The sequence below is a fragment of the Neoarius graeffei genome, chromosome 7 (assembly GCF_027579695.1).
Source record: "Neoarius graeffei isolate fNeoGra1 chromosome 7, fNeoGra1.pri, whole genome shotgun sequence".
Lineage (NCBI taxonomy): Eukaryota > Metazoa > Chordata > Actinopteri > Siluriformes > Ariidae > Neoarius > Neoarius graeffei.
This window is the reverse complement of record NC_083575.1, coordinates 67,474,665-67,497,765: the sequence shown is the minus strand read 5'-3', so window position 1 is coordinate 67,497,765 and position 23,101 is coordinate 67,474,665. Positions and strand designations below refer to the sequence as shown.

At 41.7% G+C, this 23,101-nt stretch overlaps 1 protein-coding gene across 6 annotated transcripts in view; it reads right to left on the bottom strand.

Annotated features, from left to right (window-relative positions):
• The window catches only part of ndst2a (N-deacetylase/N-sulfotransferase (heparan glucosaminyl) 2a), a 346,042-nt gene that overhangs the window by 11,898 nt on the left and 311,043 nt on the right, over positions 1-23,101 (bottom strand). For all 6 annotated transcript variants that reach the window (XM_060926282.1, XM_060926279.1, XM_060926277.1 and 3 more), the window contains 6 exons: positions 11,501-11,588; positions 11,227-11,381; positions 8,602-8,787; positions 2,379-2,507; positions 2,051-2,233; positions 61-157 (listed from right to left, as the gene is read on the bottom strand). In XM_060926282.1, the coding sequence (XP_060782265.1) occupies positions 61-157; positions 2,051-2,233; positions 2,379-2,507; positions 8,602-8,787; positions 11,227-11,381; positions 11,501-11,588 (838 nt within the window). The remainder of the gene's footprint in view (positions 1-60; positions 158-2,050; positions 2,234-2,378; positions 2,508-8,601; positions 8,788-11,226; positions 11,382-11,500; positions 11,589-23,101) is intronic.

Here is a 23,101-nt window from a genome sequence, read left to right as displayed (position 1 = left end):
CCAAAGCATTGTTCCGGTTTTCGGTCACAACATTTCTGATAATGATTAAATGCAACTTACCTGTTTTCTGGGGGCCAATAACAAGAAATTTGGGCAATCGATCACAAGTCTTCTCTTTAGACCAGATGTCTTTATGTCTCTTATCATGACAGGGGTTCTGAAATAATTGAAGGATGGGCAGTAAATTAAAAAAAAAAAAAAAAAAGGACAGAGTGCTTCAGGCTTTGCAAAAACACTGGGACAATATTTACAAAGACTCTAAACCTCATTGGTCAACTCAGAAATAACTGTTGGGCATGTTAAATAGGTATACTAATAATAAAATTAAGACTTGGAATTAAGTCGGAGTAATTCCCAAAGAATTTTAGCACTAAAAGCAGGACATAATGTGTCAAAAACCCTGAGACCAAAGGACTCCTAAATCACTTAATGTGACTTAAATTATGAACAATTCTAATTGCTGCTGCACGATCAAGTTCACAAGCTTGATATTTACTGACAACAAGGTTTAAAATGGAGCACATTAATTGTGGCATTATTTCAGTAATAAACTGCAAATATTCATGAGTTGTACAAGTAGTCGTCGACTTACGACTGCGTTTGGTTACGACTGACCGGTCGTAAACCGATCTGGTCGTAAGTCGGCCTATGTTAAATGAACGTAAGCATATTGTGATGTGTAATGATGATGTAATCATCTTAAATTCTTATTTTATCAACATTTTCTGATTTCATTACCTTGGCTCATTATTTGGTTTAAGTCAAACAAAAAATACACCTAATTATTTATTATTGTCTACTTATCAAGCATTCACTAGGACTTCTTATCACTGAGTAGTACTAGTATAGTATTTTATCACACCATCACTTTCATCCACCTGTATCAGTTTTTGATTATAAATAAATTGCAAACATCATTTCAACAACACAATCGCTTTAATTACTTTTTTTTAGCTGAACAGTTGAAAACTAACTTTTCATTTTGGACACAGAACAGTGTAACAGAACAGAAAAGTGAAAGTTACTTTGATTACCAGCTGCGCACGTTATAGCACAAGATCTGGTTAAGCCGTACGCGCGCTGTAGCTCGCTCGTTGTTTGTCCAGCGAAACACTGCACACGTAATAGAAGAGACTGGATGCAGTGTTGCCAGATTGGGCGGTTTCTGAACATATTTTGGGCTGGAAACCGTCAGCAGTATCTGGCAACACTGGCTGGATGCTGGGCGCTGCCGGGAGCTGGGGCGAAAACTGTCGTACGCTCAGCCGGGAAACACTTGCCAGTCATAACCAGACGGTTGTAAAGTCGATCAGTCGTAAATCGCATAGGCCGCAAGTCGACGACTACCTGTATTTTACATAAATCCTTCTGGACTGCTATTAACAAATCAGTTGTTGCTACTGATGACAGCGTTTTTCATGAATGTACATCAGCAGTGATGGGCTCAAAAAAGAAAACCTATTGTACAGGATCATATTACTATTAAAAAAAATTAAAATGTTGATTTCATACTACATGGAAACAATTTAAATGCCAAAATGTTCACCTATCAAATATTGCTTCTTTTAGATTTTTTTTTTAAACTAAAGCCATAGATGCATGACACTGCTACACAGGGACTGTATAACCCATATTCTAATTACATGGACATGAGACTATTTTGTATGATAATTTTCTAAAAATCTAATGTAACTGTTCACATGGTATCGTTTCATTAAAAAAAAAAAGAGCAAAAACTTTCATTTTATGACACTATCCATTGGGATTTGGTTTGGTGCAAAGACTAATATTATAATTTAGGAATATCTTAAAAAAAGTTCCTCTTAGCAGTTTTGTGAATAGACTTGAAAGAGAAATGAGTTATGAACCTAGTGCCACACAGGAAAACCCTTAACACTAAGCCGAGATCCTTTGTGAACAAGACCCCAGACCTGCCAGCTACAGCATTCACTGATGCCAAAATGGATTTAAAAAAAAAAAAAAAAATCCTATTTCAAATCATCTAATAGAACAGGAAAATGCATTAACAATTAATATGTGCCTGGCTCACCTGCCACAGTGGGTCCCTCTCCTCTGGAAAGATGTGGAAGTACTTTTCTGCCAGTTCCAGCGGGGGCAGGGTCTGAAGTCGTAAGTTGGTCCAGCACTGCACAAACTTTACAAGAGACTCAAAGGTGTAGAGGCCTAGGCGGTCATTTCCATAGTTAGACAAGTGAGTCATGAAGATGCTGATCTGTAGGGACGAAAAAAAGTTCAAGAAAATTTTTACAAACTTGGACTAACAGCTCCAAGGTATCACAGACTCCGAAGCAACAGGGAAGCTAATAGAAGCAGTACTCATTAGTGTGTTTAAAGGACATACAGAACACAGCACTCACTGGGTTGAGAAGAACTGTGAGGAAGAGCTCTCCTCCACGGATGCTTTTGTCCAGCTCACGAGAACCTCCAGGGTACTCATTATAAAAGATAGTGTGTGTGAACAGACCACATGTCTGCCTGGGCAACACCTGGACAGAGAAACAGTGGAATATCTTCTCATTAGTAAGACTATTCTTTAGTTGTTGAGCATCTCTAACTCCCATGATCTGACAGAAATGCACAAAAAGAGAGCAAGCAAAGCAGAAATATTACGAAATCCAGAGAACAGTGGAGTTTTGCTTAAGGGTATAAGAGCACCAAGACGTTTAAAAAAAGCATGGTGAGCTCCAACCATCGATCATGTTTACTTGGGGGAGAAGTGGAATTTTTTACTAATACAAGTATCTTATTTGCTTTAACTGCAGCTGCATTTCTAACATTTAACTCGCACAAAGTCTGAACTTGTTCGCTGTTCACTTATTTGGGGTGCACCTTTTTGGGTGGCCCGAATTGAAATATTTTAATTCCCTGAATATTTAAATAATACTGGCTGGCTGGCGTTGAGAGGCATATCAGATATATTCCATTCGGCGAGCATGATACTGAACGAGTCAAAGACAAGTTCAAGATCATGCTAGCTGAATAGAATATATCTGATATACCATGAAAAGAGCCAGCCAATATTACTTTATTATTATACATACACATTCCTTTCGGGTGTTCAACGCATCTTTCTCTTTCAAAATTCTCTCAAAATCTTCCATATTTAATGAAGCAAACCTGGCAGCCAGGTTTGTTTACAAATTGTCACAGTTGCTTGCTGGCGCAGAAGTTGTGTGTCTCCGACGTGTGGCACATTGTCTTGGCAACCATGCAATATCATATACCATATTCAACGCTCATTCTCCGTTGGGTAGAGTGACGTCATACACGTAGGATAAGCAACAAGAAGACAGTCATCTACAGTACATCTCCCGCCCTATATATCAACTATAGACCAAGTTTCAAGATATTGTCACATTTTTCAAGTTCTGCTGCAGGAAACCAACCCTACCTCTTTACACTGACCTCAGCAGCCCATGGCATAAACCCACTGGACCTTTGGTCCAGGTAAGCTAAAAATTTAAATTTCTCACATTTCTTAGTATCAAAAGGCAAATATACATTACTTAATCAACACATATACCAACTTTCAAGACCGTACCACTCATAGTTTTCAAGTTCTGCTCCAGAAACAAAACTGACCCCTAAGACTAACCTGAGACACCAAGTCTGAAATTGTTTCCATAGAAAAATGAAAGTTTCTCAAATTTCTCAGTATGAAAAGGCACATCTACATCACCTTGTTAACATGTATACCAAGTTTCAAATCCGTATCATGAATAGTTTTGGATATATGCTCCAGAAACGAACATCGCTCTTAGAAACCAAGTTAAAATCTATTTATGCCTCACAGCAAGAAGGTCCGGGTTCGAGCCCCGTGGCCGGCGAGGGCCTTTCTGTGTGGAGTTTGCATGTTCTCCCCGTGTCCGCGTGGGTTTCCTCCGGGTGCTCCGGTTTCCCCCACAGTCAAAAGACATGCAGGTTAGGTTAACTGGTGACTCTAAATTGACCGTAGGTGTGAATGTGAGTGTGAATGGTTGTCTGTGTCTATGTGTCAGCCCTGTGATGACCTGGCGACTTGTCCAGGGTGTACCCCGCCTTTCGCCCATAGTCAGCTGGGATAGGCTCCAGCTTGCCTGCGACCCTGTAGAACAGGATAAAGCGGCTAGAGATAATGAGATGAGATGAATAGAATGCCTTCATTGTCACTATACACATGTACAATGAGATTAAAAGCAACTCCAATCACAGTGCAAACAGCATAAAAATATGCAATACAAACACAGAACAAAGAATATAGTGGGGGGGAAGGGGGTGTTATGTACAGTGTTGTGTTCCACATTATGGAGTGGGGTATTGCACATTATAAGTATTGCACAGAGAGAGTCTGGGTATTGCGCATTATAAAGTATTGCACAGAGAGAGCCCGGGTATTGCGCATTATAAGTATTGCACAGGGAGAGTCCGGGGGCTGGGTGTGTGTGTGTGTTAGACTATAAAGTCAGTGCATATTCGAGTTCAGGGTGGTTATGGCGTTTGGAAAGAAGCTGTTTTTGAGTCCATTTGTTTTTGTCTTGATGCACCTGTAGCGCTTCCCGGAGGGCAACAGGTCAAACAGATCAAAGCCAGGGTGGGAGCTGTCCTTGGTAATGTTCTTAGCTCTGCTGAGGCAGCGGGAAGTGTAAATGTCCATCAGGGAGGGGAGAGGGCAGCCGATGATCTTCTGTGCTGCCTTTACTACTCTCTGAAGCCTCTCCGTGTCTGCAGCAGTGCAGCTGGCGTACCATACTGTGATACAGTATGTCAGCAGGCTCTCAATGGATGAGCGGTAGAAGGTCAGCAGCAGGTTGGAGTCTAGGTTGTACTTCCTGAGGACTCTCAGGAAGTGTAGCCGCTGCTGAGCCTTCTTGCTGACTGCCATGATGTTCTCTGTCCAGGAGATGTCGTCGGAGATGAGAACGCCAAGAAACCGGAAGGTGTGGACCCTCTCCACACACTTGCCGTTGATATGGGGGGAGGCTAGGTCAGTGCTGTGCTTCCTGAAGTCAATGATGATCTCTTTGGTTTTCTTGGTGTTCAGAGCAAGGTTATTCTCCGAACACCAGGCTGCCAACTTCAGGACCTCCTCTCTGTAGGCTGCCTCGTCTCCCTTCGAGATGAGTCTGACCACAGTGCTGTCGTCAGCAAACTTGATGATGAGGTGGTTGTTGTGGGTTGAACTGCAGTCGTGGGTGTGGAGGCAGTACAGGAGGGGGCTCAGCACACAGCCCTGTGGAGAGCCAGTGCTCAACGTGCAGGTGGAGGAGAAGTGGGGGCCAAGTCTCACAGTCTGGGGCCGGTTGGTGAGAAAGTCATATATACACAAACAAAAGTTTCATGAAGATATCTTCAGTAGTTTGAAAGATATGGCCCGGAAACAAAAATGTGACCGGATGGCCGGCCAGCCAGACGCTAGTATATCTACCGTCAATTTTTGTTTGGGCGGGGGATAATAATGCTAACAATATTGCATGCTATCAAACCAAATGAATGAAACCTGCGAGAAGGGAATAGAATACATACATGTTATTTACCAGCTGGGAGGTCCGTATGGGGAAATACCGTGACCGAGGTCTTGAAAGTACTGACCAAGGTCACGGTATTTCACCATACGGACCGACTTTAAGCTGGTAAATAATATATTTAATTTTTTCTTTACCAAATTCTAACAGAAAACGAGCGCCCAAAAGAGAAAACCGAGCCGAGCCGCCATTCTGAATCCTCATTCACGGCTGTAATGCAAATGGCTTCCTCCTTGGTATACAAGTGCACTTCCATGGCAGGAAAAAAACAAACAAACAAAAAAAAACAACCTACATTTTGCCGCCCATGTAGTCCCCTATTTATACAAAATTGAGTCATTCAGGATTCAGCCATGTTTTTGCTTGGCGTGAGCAAGTTAGAGGTTTTTAGCTTTCTTCTGAAATGTTTTCTTTTATTTCTTCTTCCTCAGGGTAGTAAAACTCGCTTTCGCGGTGAACACTGTCGTTATCACTATCCATGCTGTAAAATTAATGCTATTCTCCTGAGAAATGCTGGCAAAAAGTTATAAGATTTTTGATAATCTTATAAATCTTATAAAAAAAAAAAAAAAAAAGATAAATGTTGTCAAAAAATGCTATGTTGTTTGTTCTTGTGAACGAGCGAGTCGCCAGAGGTCCATAGCTGGGGTCCATACCATAGGATACGGACCTGCTCGCCAGCCAATCAGAGCGCAGGATTTGGACCACGAAAAAAAAAAAATTACATGCCATTTACCAGCTGGGAGGTACGTATGGTGAAATACTGTGATCGAGGTCAGTATTCAAGGCCGAGGTCACGGTATTTCACCATACGGACCGACCTTAAGCTGGTAAATAATATTTTTTTCTTTACCAAATTCTAACAGAAAACGAGAGCGCCCGAAAGGGAAAACCGAGCCGAGCCGCCATTTTGAATCCTCAGTCACGGCTGTAATGCAAATTGCTTCCTCCTCGGTATACAAGTGCACTTCCATGGCAGGAAAAAAAAAAAAACAAAACTACATTTTGCCGCCTATGTAGTCCCCTATTTATACAAATAGGAGTCATTCAGGATTCAGCCATGTTTTTTGCTCAGCATTAGCAACAATTACAGGTTTTAGCTTTCTCCTGAAATGTTTTCTTTTATTTCTTCCTCCTCAGGGTAGTAAAACTCACTTTCACTGTGAACGCTGTCGTTATCGCTATCCATGATGTAAAATTAATGCCATTCTCCTGAGAAATGCCGGCAAAAATGTATAACATTTTTGATAATCTTATAAAAATAAATAAATGTTGACAAAAAATGCTACTATGTTTGCTGTTCTGAACGAGCAAGTCGCCAGAGGTCCATAACCAGGGTCCGTATCGCAGGATATGGACCCGCTCACCAGCCAATCAGAGCACAGGATTTGATGGAAACCGGGCTGCGAAAAAAAAAAAGTTTTTATTCCATCGAAAAAGTGTCGTGTATGTATAATTCAACATTATTTCCCAACCTTAGTGCATCGTAAGATTGTGTGCACGACTGATTTCTTTCTGCATGAACTTCTGCATCAAGTACCACAATGCATAGAAATATCTTTCAGCGAGAAACGTGCTTGTCAGGATGAAGACTGTTGAGCCAACTCTGTTAAATGTTTAATTACCACTAATGTGCTTGCGACTTGTACCTGATGCATTCAGTACAGAAAGGCACCTTCTACATTTCTGTGGTTTTCATGGATTTTGTTGGATATATTTGCATTGTTTCAATTTTGTAAAGGATGCGACAGTGATGTTTCCAAAGCACTCAATACTAAAGGGGTGTTCACACGGCAACTTTTACTCCAGTCTAGCACCGGGGCTGCCCCAGTAGAGCATTCACACCATACGAAGTTATACCGGTGTAGCCCCTGAACGCTGCTTAAACCGGTGCAAATCTAACCCTGCTCGGGAGGTGGTTTAAGAAATTTACTCCGGAGTAAATGCTAGTTTGCGGGGCAGCACCGATATAAAATGGGACGTCTGAACACTACAGGGGTAGACTCGCTACACGTGAGGAGAGTTGATTACATACGGGCATTGCATAATTTGCATCCTGGTATTTTGCGCTTCCAAAATGGCAAATATCAACAACAACAGAACTACGTGTCTTCCAATGTTGCCAGATTGGGCAGTTTTAAGTGCATTTTGGCGGATTTGAACATATTTTGGGATGGAAAACATCAGCAATATCTGGCAACACTGGTGCCTTCATCCACGTTGTTTTCCCGGCGCTTGGTGATGCCATGACAACCGGGAAAAGGAAGTACATTTTCACGCATGCGCATATTTCATTTCTGCATTATTACTATCGCAAATGATAGTAATAATGACAGGAAATGATAGTAATAAAAGGAAATGATAAAACTTTATTACTATCAAAGGAAATGATAGTAATAAAGTTTTTGTTACTATTGCACGGTCGCAGAAACTGCCGTGTGACTGCAAGTGGGGCTGCACCGGTGCTAACACGCTTCTCTCTAGTAAGCAGGTTTGTGACGTGTGAACGCTGCGCAAAATTTACACCGGTGTAAGATATATCGCAACAAAATACATCCGTGCAGCATCGATGCAAATATGTGCCGTGTGAACACCCCTATAAGTGTTGTCTGAATTTAGACTGGTATCTCCTTTACTGCTTCCCCTATACAGTAAACAGATGAGTGAGAAAGTAATTTATATGACAAAGCACATGCCTCTCTTGTGCTTGGTGGCAAAAACAATTGGACATCGGCTACTATTTTTATCTGTTGCAAGTACTCCATTCAATAAAAACGGAGAACAGGTGGTTCTCACCTCACCGAGTTGAATAAATGGCTTCAGACTGGTTGGTCTATTTCTGTTTTAGATTTTCTGCTTATTAAATTGGCTGCAGCTGATGACTAACAAACTGGAAAAATTATAAATTAGGTTCAACATATAAGCACTCAGCTTCTGCTCCGAAGTGGGAAAAACGTAACGAGTTTATATAACTAGAAATATATTTGAAAAAAGTTTACTATCAAGAGATTTCAATAAAATATCAGCTGCAATATTTCAAGTTTTTGAGACATACACAGGCATGTACCAAGTCTCTGACCTGTATTCCATTGTGTATGAACCCCCTGCGATGGCGGGCTGGTCTCAGGTGGGGATACTCTTCTGTGCTCGTCACCCGAATTCCCCAAATGTTCTTCCAGGCCTCGTAGAGCTGACTGTGTACAGGGTAAACGCCAGAGTGGTGTGGTGACACAGCATAGCCCATATCTGTGGGGATCCCATGCTCCTAAACAAGGAAATGAAAACACTGCATGGGTTTATTGTATTTATTATGAGGTTGCTGCTGCACCCATCAGGCAGAGCTGCCCAGACATGGATTTGGAGAGAGCTGCATTTTATTTCATATTGAACCCTTCAATAAATAAATTAGTCCTGGCAGGATGTCGAAATTGACTACACAGGGGTGACAAACATTGGGGAGACAAATTCAGACAAAATTTGATTTGACTTTTTAATGCAACCTGAAACGCGATACTTTTTCGCGCCCTCTCTTTCTCTGAATTTGACCCTGTCTGAGGACAGCGAGTGCAAGTGTGAGCATGTCCTATTCAACGCCCTTGACAAGGAGACCCGTTTGCAGGATCATTAAGCTCTGATGAAGGAGCTTAGCCGTGTTCGGTGACCAGCGCAGTGGAGAGCGCGCACGTCAGTGTCTAGCGTAAGGCCGGGATGTGACAGGAGGATTATGGAGTGGAGGAGTGGCCTGGTTTGTATTCACAGCACACTCCTGCACTGTCTGCCTGTGAGCCGTATCCCACTCCGACAAGCACCATTACACCAGGGTGGCCTTAATTTCAACAGGAGAGACTCACCGTCCTGTCTGCAGCCAGAATAAACAATGTCAAGTGTAAAGGAGGACTCTACAAATAAACAGAAGTACAAAGTGGAAATGCAAACTCCCTGGGCAATATTGTAGGCTGAAGGCAATCTGGATAACAATATCTGACAAAGAATTTATTCCTATATTTAACACTGAACCCTTCTGAATTAAGTTGCTTTTTATTGTTGCTCTGATTAATGCAATGTTTCTGAAAAATGGCAGAATGTTATGCTCCCTTTGTGTAAAATGACAAAATGGTGCCAAACATACAGCTCCAATCTAGATTAAATATGTAGATGTATATGACTAAATCAGAAGGGTCTCGTGCATAAACAATTAATTGGGCTATTGTGCCCTCATATGGTGGATCATTTCTCTTCTGCTTTATTCTTGCTATTGAAATGCGCCATGAATAAACAGAACAGAAAGGTACAAAGGTTAGACATATTGCGTCATTTAACCAAACAAACAGTGATCAAATGGTCACTGTATACTTCGCACTAACTTGCTTTGCTAAATTCGAACTCAAATTGCATGTACTAGCTGCACATTAGCAACAGAAAATTAAATTTATACCACAGTGCTGTTCAATTCTTAAATATGATTGATTAATTATCTATAGCAGCACAGCTCACATGAACTTGTATGGTAGACAGGTTAAAAAAAAAGTTGAAGAATAAATGGACTAAAATGTGTTATTTAACTAAGAAACTGTATAAAATGTTGAAGTTGTCCTTGAAGAGACTTGAGAATTTATTTAAAATTTCAGTGCTTCGTAACAGTCAGTGGTGACTATTTTTCTGCAGCAAAAACATTCACGATGGAAGACTGTCTCATCTCATCATCTCTAGCTGCTTTATCCTGTTCTACAGGGTCGCAGGCAAGCTGGAGCCTATCCCAGCTGACTACGGGCGAAAGGCGGGGTACACCCTGGACAAGTCGCCAGGTCATCACAGGGCTGACACATAGACACAGACAACCATTCACACTCACATTCACACCTACGGTCAATTTAGAGTCACCAGTTAACCTAACCTGCATGTCTTTGGACTGTGGGGGAAACCGGAGCACCCGGAGGAAACCCACGCGGACACGGGGAGAACATGCAAACTCCACACAGAAAGGCCCTCGCCGGCCATGGGGCTCGAACCCGGACCTTCTTGCTGTGAGGCGACAGCGCTAACCACTACACCACCGTGCCGCCCGGAAGACTTTGTATTCTGTGGTTTCTTCGTAAAAAATTGCATTGTTTGTTTTAACTGCAAGAGAAAGTGAGGGAATGGCTGTTATAACCAAAGTGATAATGGTGACCAACTCCCTATGATTTTCAACAGCAAGCCATAAGTATATATTTAAAAAAAAAAAGAAAATTAGGACCAATCATTCGTTAATAAATATGAAAAACATCAGTGTTGGCATATTACTTTGGTGTAAGAGGAATAAAACGTTGCAGCATGCGGTTATTGAAAAATAATCAACTCTGGGGTGATAACAAAACATCACACCAACCCATTATTGATTTTCCTAGAACAGCACATCCGTCTTACGTCAGTCAAGTCTGGTCTGATGAGACATCAGCCTTTTTCAGACAGAATTAATGAGCCTCAGCATTAGGGGGAGGAAAAACAAAAAAACAAAACAAAACAAAACAAAAAAACCCATCACCCCATCCCCAACTAGTTGAACACACTGATCAGACCACCCAACTTCATCACAACGCATAAAAGATTGATATTGGTGCTGATGCAACTCGAACAACAGATCCAAATCTATACATATTCTCTCTGGTCTTTTTTTCTGATCTCTCTCACAGTATGATGGTTCTGCTACTGTCTTATGCCTGACCTGTGCAAAGAGTTTGTTGAGCCTCATCTGCTCAGACAACACGCTGACATTGTGAAAGAGGTGTGGCTGCATGTGGCTCCACATGTGAGGGAACCACCAGAACTCCTCCTTGTGCTGGAGCAGCATGTCATCACCTTCATCCTCCTCTTCAGTCCCTAGAGGAGAGAGGGGGGGAAAAAAAAAAACACACCACATGGATTAGAGCTGCGACTCAGCATCAGAAGAGCGGAGGAATATGGTTTGTGAAATTCAAGTCTCACTGTCTAAAGATTACCTGCATGGTAGAACTTTCCAGAGAAGCCGAGGTTGAAAGTGAAGTTCGGGACTAGTGTTCGTAGTTTGGTTTGTGTGTTCAGGAGAGCCTAAAAACAAAGTGCACTGGCAGTTCCAAACGCATTCTTATCCAGGACATGAAAAACAGCAGGGCAACATAACCTGCATATTTCTCAGGAATTCATTCAATGGCTAATTAAATGGAAATGTAAAACTACAGTCAGCAAGCTATAAACTCATTAGCTATATTCTTGGGCGAGTGAATACTCCAATGTGCTCGCCCAGTCCTGCAGATGGTTGCCGAGAAACTGTACACTTATGTTCAAACAAAAGAAACAGCAGGATATTTACAAAACTGTGCACTCATAATTGCTTGTTCCTGTACTACCAAAAAAAACCCCAACCTTTTTTAAAAAAATGCTAAAGCCATATTTTAAGCATGTTAGGAAGAAAATGTGAATATATACACCAACATAAACGAGGCTAAAACATGGCAGTTAAAGAAATTTATTCTAAACAATATGACTCATATCTTTTATTCAAGTAATAAGTGTGTTCTGAATTTAAAAAAATAGTCTGGGGTCCATTTAAAAAACAAAAACCCTTTCAGCAGGCACCTAATTGGAGTAGAGTGTTACACGTTCAAAAATACATCTCTTTCACAGAAGGTGCTTTTTTTGGTTGCTCTGATTGGTTGATGGGATATTTAAAAAAAAAAAAAAAAACCCTCATGACGTCTGCCGAATACTCTGTCTACCAGAAAATGAGGGGGATCCCCCTCAAACAACAAAGAAAAATAACTGTTCCAGAGACTTAAAGCATATACGCAGAACCATGGCCTCACTTTCGTTTATAAATGCCTTGAGACCTCAAGAATGGCACAGGAATAGTTTTAAGCGTTAACAATAAATCTAATATAGTCATTTTTACGATTAAAGTGATTCATATAGGTAGCGGTCTGAGTGAATGACCTTGATGTCCGTAATGTCACAGCAGGAAGTCTATCAGTCTCATCGCCATTTCCGCTATACAAAAAACACAGCTGACTGCAACTTCGATCCTCCGTTTTGAGCTAATTTATCGCCATGCCACGTAGATGTGTTGCTGGCAGGTGCAGCAACACGACAAAAGGTGGATTTACGTTGCATTTATAGCCCAAAAACGTTCAAACTACAAAGATTTGGATGCATTTTGCGAGAAGTTCACAGGCACATTGGGCACCTACGAAGTGGTCTCTCCTCTGCTCTGCACATTTTACTGAAGACTCGTACAAGACCTCTGATCTGTTGAGGAGCATTGGCTATAAGCCCGTATTGAAAGAGGGTGCAGTACCAACAATTAAAACTACAAGAAAAGGAAAGTATTTTCTTTATTTTAAAAAAGGAAAGTAAGTTCAGTTGCATCAGTTCTCCCAGAGCGTGAGCCAAGGGTTGTTGGTAAAAGCCGGGACGGAATGTGACGTGACATCACTCAGGCAGTGACCTCCCTGCGGTTGTTGCTAAAACCGGTGACGTCCTGTCCTGGGTCTTAGTAATTGCCTGAGCCGAGCAGTAATGGAGGAGTACTCAGTATGGAGAAAATGGAGAATGAGTGGAGCAGCCGTCTGATTTCTCTGCTGGATATTGCTGCCATCTCGCCCTTACATGGAAGAAGCGAATGAACGGAGAACTGAAAGTCAGATTGCTTCAAAACAATCGGTCACAAGCTCGGCCTTCAAGAAGCGAGAACACAGATGGGTAAACTCTGACTCTCCTTTGGATACAAAACACTACGTTGTTTACCTGCATTTAGATTAATACATGTAACTTGTATTGTGTGTTTAAATTACCGGTATAAGATGACTTAATTTGCTTCAGAATGTGATTGTCTCACTTCATCTGATTATTTAATGAGCCTTTTACGTTTTATCAGTGAAAATGCATGCATGTACATGTCTGTTGCATAAGTTATAACACCCATCCTGTTTTAATGAGAGTCAACCCACAATCAATGAAGTCAAATCAGTCTTAGTTGAGCAAGTCGGTAACGGGATTTCTTACTTTCACCATAAAGTTGTATTGATATGACTTTGGTCTATAGCTGTCAAAGGCCTCGGCCTTAAAACCGGTTACCGCTGTGACGTCATGCACTCAGGGCTGGCTGGCTCAGCGGGGCAGCTCGAACGCCAACTTTGCGGTCGATTTTAACTCTCAAATATACATATATTTTATTCTCATTTATGCAGCATACAAGAGTCAAGGATGGAGATACTATCCACTCAGAAATTTATTTTAAAATAAAGGTTCTGCGTATCTGCTTTAATATTCTTGACTCAGGAACCTTGGCTAGCGATTCACTCTCTCTCCTGATGATACCATTCAGACATAGTAAAAACTTAATGCATCATTTAAAACTAAGCGATTAACAGACATGACCAATAGATGGCAATATAGAGCCAAGACAGCATCTGTCACAGAGCATTCCAACACTTTTTGAAAATCTACAATCCGCTCATATGGATTTGCATTCACGTGTTCTGTTCACAGGCTGCCGGTCAAAGACACACACATGGAAGAGAGTGAGTGTTTTGCAATCAATCAATCTAATGATGCCCTCAAGGAGCAAAAATACTCTGTAAACCAGCTGCAGTGCAAACAGCTGCACAGTGAGGCTCACAATACAAAACAATCTTGCTTTCAAGGTTCTCAAATCTGAAAAGTGAAAGAGAGGATAAGCAAAAGGACAGGAGTAAGCTGGCACAAATGATACAGCAGGGAGAGATACCTACAAGCGCCAATACAAATCTCTCTCACACACACACACACACAGATAGCTGCGATGGCATCACAAATCAGGCCATGCCGAGTGTGAGAGACGCGGCTGCACGACAGGATAAAAGCCTCTGCTGCACAATGATTTAAGAGCCACAGTGTCCTTGAGCGTGTCTGTTTGCTCTGCCTCAAGTGTTTACTCAGTGTGTGTGTGTATAATCCTCCAATTTATTTGGCAATCGTAGTTCTAAGCAAAATCAGCAAGCACTGGGTGGGGCTGAGAGAGCCATTACTCCACTGAACACATTTGTTTGAAAAAGTACATCTGACTGACACAGATGCCTACACTTTTAACAAAGTTTGCAAACTCGTGCAGCAGATCATTAAGAATTTAGAGCTTAGAAAAAACATTTAACTGAACAATGTAATGAATCGTAAACAAGTTATCAAACGGGCTGCAATCCTTTAAATTACTAAAGCATTAGCAGCAGCATATAGCTCACTTCAGACAAGATTAATGTCTTAGACGATCTGCATGTCTTAAAAACAAACAAACAAACAAAAAAAAACCCTCTTAACGAGTAAGCAGGGGAAGGAGGAAGTGGGAGCAGCATTTGGGTGGAGTTAAGAGGAAAAGATGTAAAGGAAACGAAATAAAAGCTGTATACCCGAGGCCAGGGGTCATAGTCCATCCTCTGTCGCCAGAGCAACCACAGGCACAAGTCAGAATCATGTGGGATCCTTATGTATTGTAGGAACGAGCAAAGATTGGTGGATCTTATGTCCTTCTTAAAGCTTGTACTCTGACAATTCTTGATACCGTCCTCTTAAACTGCATAATGTATTTTAATCATGACTAGTTTTTGACTTAATTAATTACAACGAACTAACTGATATTGGTGAACTTGGCTAAATTAGCTAATTGGCAGCCATCAGAAGTCATTTTTAACCATCTCTGGCACATGACTTAACACCCATATATTTTAACTACATTGCTGCTTGTGGTATTTATAGCATAAATGTTTGAATTTAGTATTTGAGTAGTCAGTTCATGAATCATCATCATCATCATCATCTTTTGGCTGCTCCCCATTAGGGGTCGCCACAGCGGATCTTTCGTCTTCATTGCTCCCTGTCTTCCGCATCCTTCTCTACCACACCTGTCATTTTCATGTCCTCTCTCACCACATCCATGTATCTCCTCTTTACCCTTCCTCGTTTTCACGTGCCTGGCAGCTCCATCCTCAACATTCTCCTTCCAACATGCTCTGCATCTCTTCTCAGGATGTGCCCATAGCATCTCAGTCTCGTCTCTCTTAGCATCATTCCCAAGCTCTCCACATGTGCTGTCCCTCTGATGTGCTCGTTCCTTATCCTGTCCAACCTCCCATCGCAAACCTTAACATCCTCAACTCCGCCACCTGTCTCTTCGTTAAGGGTACGGTCTCCAATCCAGACATCACAGCTGGTCTCACTACTGTCTTATACATCTTACCTTTGAACTGACCTACCTTTCAGTAGTCAGTTCATTTAATGTGGAAAATAAAATATCAGGTTCAATTGGAGTTAACGACTTATACATTTGAATGCACACTTAGTTTTAAACTGGCAAAATATCTGTGATATCAAGAATTGTGGTGATCATTTTAGCCACTACCGTGCACGCCTATGGGTGTAAACAGGACTTTCAGAACAAAAATGATAACATAGCAAATAATTACGGAAGCAAGGACATGACCGCTATTCATTAGCATAACCACTAATCCCCTGATATATTCCATTCCATCATTTACAGTTAATAACCTGTCCATTAAAGAAAAGGCATGAGCTCCTCTTACCTGACTGTCAGCAAAGGCTAAAATCCTTTACCATTTTCACATGGATTTCAGTCCAATTTTGGATTCAGGATGTGTGATCCCAAGATGACCACAATTGTAATGCTTCCTACAAATAGTGCATTTTAATTGTGTTTAATGCTCTGCTAGACACAATTCAGTCTTGCCCCATGCAAGCATGACATCCAGAGGAATAATGCTTGGGAAATGGGCATGAGGAAATTTTCTGATTTATATGTATGCCTATAAAATCAAGTATAGCTACAACTTTCTGCTTTCTTCAAGTGTAAACTGTAGCTGACCGGCCAAGAAATTGAGTCTTGCAAGAGGCTGCGATTTTAACTTGGCAAGTCTGCACTGAAGTTCAGCAGTTTATATATATCAGGCCTAGAAATTCATATATTTTTTCACCAGCCAGCCAGACTAGTTACCTTCCAAAGTAACTCGCCAAACAGAAAATCAACTCGCCAAAATTTGTTCATGTATGAATTTTACTTCTGTCAAAAATAACGCAAAAGAGAGTAGTTACCATTGTTCATGACTAATGTGCATTTATTTCAAGACCAGAGTATTTTGATATTGTTGTTAAATACATAAATGAGAACAACACAGAGCACCATAATATAATATCAACAAATAATAATATATTGGAAAACTTGGCAACTTGGTGTATGAGTATTGAAAACAAATATACTTACTATCATGACTATCGCACCCAAAATATGTCCAACATTCTTTTTGTATTTAACCATTTATGAGAGAGAAAGCATTAGGAGCTTCATACTGACTAGGAATCAACTTGAAAAAAATTAATTATTCCATAAAAATCGTATCGCAGCCAAGGCCTACCCTGCTCCCACGTTTGCTTATAAGTCCTTTGTCGTTTCTCCTTCTCGTACGCTTTATCGGCGGCCTTTTTCTCCTCTTCAGACCGAGGTCGCTTTGTCCCCGTCTCTGGCGGTTTCTATACACCTTTCAGAAAATTCCACATCGCAACGTAGCTTTGGCAGATGTAGATGTAAACAACAACAAAAACGTGTTTAAATGGGCGATAATGTGGCCACATCTATTGAATTTGATAACGTGATTACCGCGATATTCAACGAGATGCGTTATATGCATGCGCAGTAGTGAAAAAAACGACAGCCTGACTTGTACACGACATGATTCGGAATTCTTCGGTATTTTCCGTCCTGCCGATAAACACATCGATTAACACAGACACGGCACACGCTTAATATGTGGCGGCTTTAGTTGACGGCGTGTCTGAATCTTCTCTTCATATATATTTTTTATTTTCAACTAGCCAGCCAGGCTGGCTAGTGACAAGAATTACCTGCCAAATGACAAAAGTCGCCTCGGGCGACCGGACCACCGCGAATTTCAAGCCATAAGCCCAGGAGAGCAAAATTGGCCTGCTCCCTCAGTGGCATACTCTCTCTCTCCTGGTCAATTACAGCAACTTTAGCCAAGTATGGGCATCTCTGAGCTCATGCATACAGAAGTGGGTGGATAGCGCTTTCCTCCAAGTGTTCCATCACCCCCTAACATGGCAGTTCAAAAAGATGCAGTTGGCTTGCGTTACGCGTCTCTGAGGAAGTACGTGATGACCTTCGCCCTTCCTGGTTGGTAGCTGTTGTGAGATTGGGGAGACATGTCTTGTGGGTGGGAACTGCTCATTACTAAATTAGGGAGAGAATTGAGGGGATAATAATAATCACCACAGATGGCAAACACCACTGTAAAACAAAATGAATTAAACACTTTTGCTTCGAAAAAATCTGACCTCAAAAGATAGCATGTGGGCCATGTGTGGTGTGAAAAGTGCGAGTGGGTGGAAATCAGCTTTAGTGCTTAAGAGTCACCGCTGAAACAGCACATGGTGAGAACCGACGCGATTAGACCTCCATTAGACGGGGCTTGGTTGTGGATGCTATGCCGCTCCACTGCTCGAGCACTGATTATAGCCCACTCCTTCAGCAGGAGAGCAGGTGGCAGGGCACACACTGCTCTTTTCCCTTTAGCAAAGTTTAATGAAATGGAGCATGAAATCCAACAACAGGTGTAACATTGTTTTCTTTTATCCCTTTCACCTCTTTAATGCACAGTAATTATTCTCTAGAGCAAGATCGTAAATAACCAAGCTCCACATACACAAACGCAGGAGATAAAGGTCACGTCTCTCTTTCTATACACCAGGAATCATATTCTAGTATTTGTTAAACACACTATGTAAATTTTTCCATGAGGTTCAACCTCGTCTCAAACCGCCTCAGACCTGCTACAAGTCATAAGCAGAAGTGCTTGCTAGATTCCAACTTATAGAAGGCTTCATCTTACCGTCATCATCTGCGCCCACAGAAATAAATAAAAGGACCAGCCACATGTCTACATCACAAAATCAAGCAACAAAACAGAGCTCCACAATCTTTTCCCCCCCTGCATCAAACACTGCCGTCACACTGTGCGGTTACACATCACCATATTCATTAGCATCAAGCCAATTTAGTCATATTTTATGTACACTACACCTTCAGGTATGAGAAACACTCTACATGACTCAAGGTTGTCTGTTAGCATGCTTTCACATAATCTGGTCTCATTTTAGTTCCACTCAAGCAAAATTCAACTGCAGTGAGAAAGTGATTCGGCTCACAATCAGCTCAACTGCAAGAAGTGAATCCAACATGCCGGGTATTCTGGGTTGCAAGCAGCATTTTATTTATTTAATTAATTTACATGTAAGCAGCTAAACCCAGCTGTGAGGCAGAAACTGAATTAAAAGGACTGAGATATAGCGCTGTAGAAATGCCATTCTGCATATTTGGACAGACAAACAACAGATATTAAAGCATTAATTTATTTATTTATATAATTATGTAACCATTTATTATTTTTTTTAAATATAGAGCAGCAGCGATAGAGTACATCCAGAGAACAGGAAAAAGAAACACGTTTCGTGTTTTTTTTTTTTTTAAACCCGCACCCTGACTTCCTCTCCAGGTGATCGACATAAAACAAAACAAAAAGCACAAACGAAGGGAAAGTACAATAACAAAATCCAACCACTTATTTAGCACCATGTTTTGTGCTCAGATGATGCGATTCCTGCGCACACTTGCAAAGGTTTGTTTACTTCCCCCCCCCCAAGCACTGCTTTTTTTTGGGTTTGTGTGCAATTTGAACCCGAAACAAATTAAACAGTGAACCAAAAGAATCCATTTTGCTCCGATTCAGACCAAGTATGCAGACTAATTAGTGTGAAAGCACCTTTGCGCTCTCCCTGACCTGCAATTTGTACTGTAGGTCTACATTTGGGCTGGTTATACTAATGTGCCATGACTTTCTTTGATGAAAAGACGCCAGTGAAGCATCCTCCATGCTGTACACCACTGTGTTTCTCAAACTAGGTTTTACTATAAAAGCATGGAAAATATCCAGGCCTCCACATCACTGTATGTCGGTCCCGGGATCGAGATGCTGACCTCTTCTGCTCCTCAGGCCTGCCTGGTCCAGCCTGGTGCCCTGTGTCTGGTTGGAGTCTCATCGCATCGCTCCTGTGGAGGGCGGCCCCATGCGGGCAGTTGGGGGTCGCGCCTGGAGGACGCTCTGGACTCTTGCAGTGGTGCTTTTGTGGCTGGGGACTGCAGTTGACTTGCTGACTTTGGGACTACGGTTGTCGTGAACGGTTTTTACGCTCGGGTTTATAGCATCAACGAAGCTGACTTTATGTTAGGACTGTTAACGTTATAGTCATGTTGTCTGTTGTTGCCTGGATGGGGATGGGTTCCCTTTTGAGGTTTCTTCCTCATGTCGTCCGAGGGAGTTTTTCCTTGCCACCGTCGCCACAGGCGTGCTCATTGGGGATAGATTAGGGATAAAATTAGCTCTTTTTTTTTTTAAAGATATTTTTTGGGCTTTTTTCACCTTTATTGGATAGGACAGTGTAGAGACAGGAAATGAGCGGGAGAGAGAGATGGGGAGGGACCGGGAAATGACCCCGGGTCGGAATCGAACCCAGGTCCCCGGATTCATGGCATGGCGCCTCATCCACCCGAGCCACGACGCCCCAAAATTAGCTCATATTTTAAGTCGTTCAAATTCTGTAAAGCTGCTTTGTGACAATGTTTATTGTTAAAAGCGCTATACAAATAAACTTGACTGTATGAGCACTCTTTCAGGCAAATGTTAAAAAAAATTTCATAGCGATCCAGCCCTGGCCAACAGGGGACATAAAAGTCCTTCGGCAAAATTCCCCCAACATTTTGAAACTTGTGAGAAATTCTCTCCACTATGTTATTTCTCATCCAGATGCAACAGCTCTGACCACCAGCTGTATTGATCTGACATTTTCAGCTGATTGAGCTCGATAAACTGGACAGACTCGACATCAATTAACATCCTATCGCCAGCGTTATAAATGAGGAACTTTGCAACATCCACTGTGTATGAAACACAGTGGTGCCAACTTCGTCAAACTTAATTGACATTGGGATAATTTACTGGCTGACTGACTCAAGAAAACTCATCCCACTCAGTGGGGATATAAGGGCACACAAGCTGGCAGCCAACCCTTTTCACTGAAGCAACAACTTCTCTATTCCTTCCATTACATTCTAAATGACAAGTGTATTGGCAATGCAAATGCCTAATTAATTATCCTATTATTTCTCATTAAAAGGCATGAAGGTGTAATGACCTGTCTGAGAGGGGAACCTTCAAGCAATGTCTCTCTTTGCATAAAAAGACATAAAAGCAGGCAAGTTCCAGTGCTTCTCCATGTTACACTGTGAGCCAACAGCCCCCTCAAGGATTTTTTAAATAGTGTCATGGCTTGCATTTTTGCAAATGATTAAAATACCTCTCCGTTTTCTCACTACAAGGGCTTTGCACTCCAGGTGCAGCAGGACACAAATTCACGAACTTATCTGTAACTAGGAAGACACAGTAATAAATAGTAGGTTAATGAGGACCTTACACAAATTAGCGTATTGTCCCTAGGGCATACTTTAACAAGTCTAAATCACTACAAATGTGTACTGTGGGGCCCTTCTCACCCAGTCACACCTCACTGCTGAGCACCATCAGCAGCCTGGCCTGCTGTTCTAGCGCTGATGTAGATTTAAACAATAATCACGCAAACAGGATTGCTGTTAGACTGACCGTCATGAGTCACACTGTTCTGATGTTCAGTACAACAGCACCCTTGCGAGTGAGATATTGCTTTTATAGAACAGTTCCGTAAACAAGAAATTAGTATAGAGTGACTCATTTCAGACACAATACGAGCGATTATACACATGGGCCACTTTTTCCATGGAATAAAAACGCATTATATTCCCTTCTAGTGGGTTTACTGATGGCATGCAGTATTATCATATCGCTTATCCTCCATGTATCGCGCCACTCTCCCCAATGGAGAATGAGCGTGCAATAGATAGTTTTCACATGACGTCACAGAGTCGGGGATTCCCTAGTGGTGGCCATCTTGTGGGTCAAGCTTACCGTACGGGTCACTGAGCACACATTGTAACGCGCGAGTACAAAGTCTTCAAAAGAACCCAAGCAGGCTATTTAAAGCTAGCAATGGTGCACACCTGTTGTATTCACGGCTGTCGTAATAGGTCAGATGATGAAGTCAAGCAGAGCTTTTATGGAATTCCCACTGTACAGGAGCACGAAGGCGAGCAAACAAAGAAACTCAGCATTACAAAGGAGAAATCTATGGCTTGCGAGAATCAACCGCAAGGATTATCAGCCTTCCAAACACAGCAAAGTCTGCTCCGATCATTTTATAAGTGGTAAGTTGTTTAAATAAACAATCAATTGTGTTTAAGTTTGTTTTTGGAAACCAAAACATCGTGTGAACAATCTCTGGAGAATGCCTAACTGGAACCGCTGAGTGTACGTTTACATTGTAATGTACACTTAATATCGCTCGTTTGTCACGTTTCTATTTGACACTTGTCACTTCACTCACGCAAGGGTCATTTTTGAAAAACATTTTAGGTCTATTCTGTATGATTTGATTAGTGTTTGGGATGCAAACAGCGCGCCTTTTGGCGGATGCCGCCTGAATCGCGCAGATCCGTCTCTCTCTCCCGCTCATTTCCTGTCTCTACACTGTCCTATCCAATAAAGGTGAAAAAAGCCCCCCCCCCCCCCCCCCCCCAAAAAAAAAAAAAAATCTTGAAAATTACTAAATAAGCAAATCCGTTACAGTCCATGAAACAGGAAGTATAAGGATGAGAAAACAGTTTAAATCGGAAAGCTGCGCACATTCGCGCAGCCCGAGCGGTGTGCAGGACTGCACAAATGTGTGCAGCTTTGCGATTTAAACTGTTTTTTTCTCATCCTTATACTTCCTGTTTCATGGACTGTAACGGATTTGCTTATTTAGTAATTTTAATACAGAATTTACTTTGAAATTATAATCAGACACTTCAACGCCCCCCCCCCAAAAAAAATTGGATCTGTGCGATTCAGCTGTGAAAAAGGCGGCATCCGACAAAAGGCGTGCTGTGAATATATAAAGTTGTATATATCAGACAGCCTTTAAAGTTTGATGAAGTCAGTTTCAGGCTTTGGCAGTTTCAGGCTTTGGCAGCCCTGCATAGTCACTTGAAAATGCATCTTTGTCCACTTCGTAGGGGTCAATTCCCCCAATCAAGGCCAGTTTGGCTGCATACCGTTGTCTTGAGATGTCGTCTAATGTATCTATATACTTCTGTTTGCTTGATTTTGCCAACATTGATCTTTATTTTAGAAAACTGACTATATAACTTCATAAATTCGTCCGAGATAACATAGCCGGTAATGGCGATGGTCCGTTTTGTTTGCCCCACAAGATGGCGGCTGGAGGGCGTTCCCCGGGATGCCGTGACGTCAGTGAAAACTATCTATACACGTTATCAAGACAACACAATGTCATATATCGGAGCTCACGTGAAGCTCGAATGACAATTTTTCTGCTGCACATGCCAGGAATCATTTCTTTGTCGGACGGGAAAGACGGAA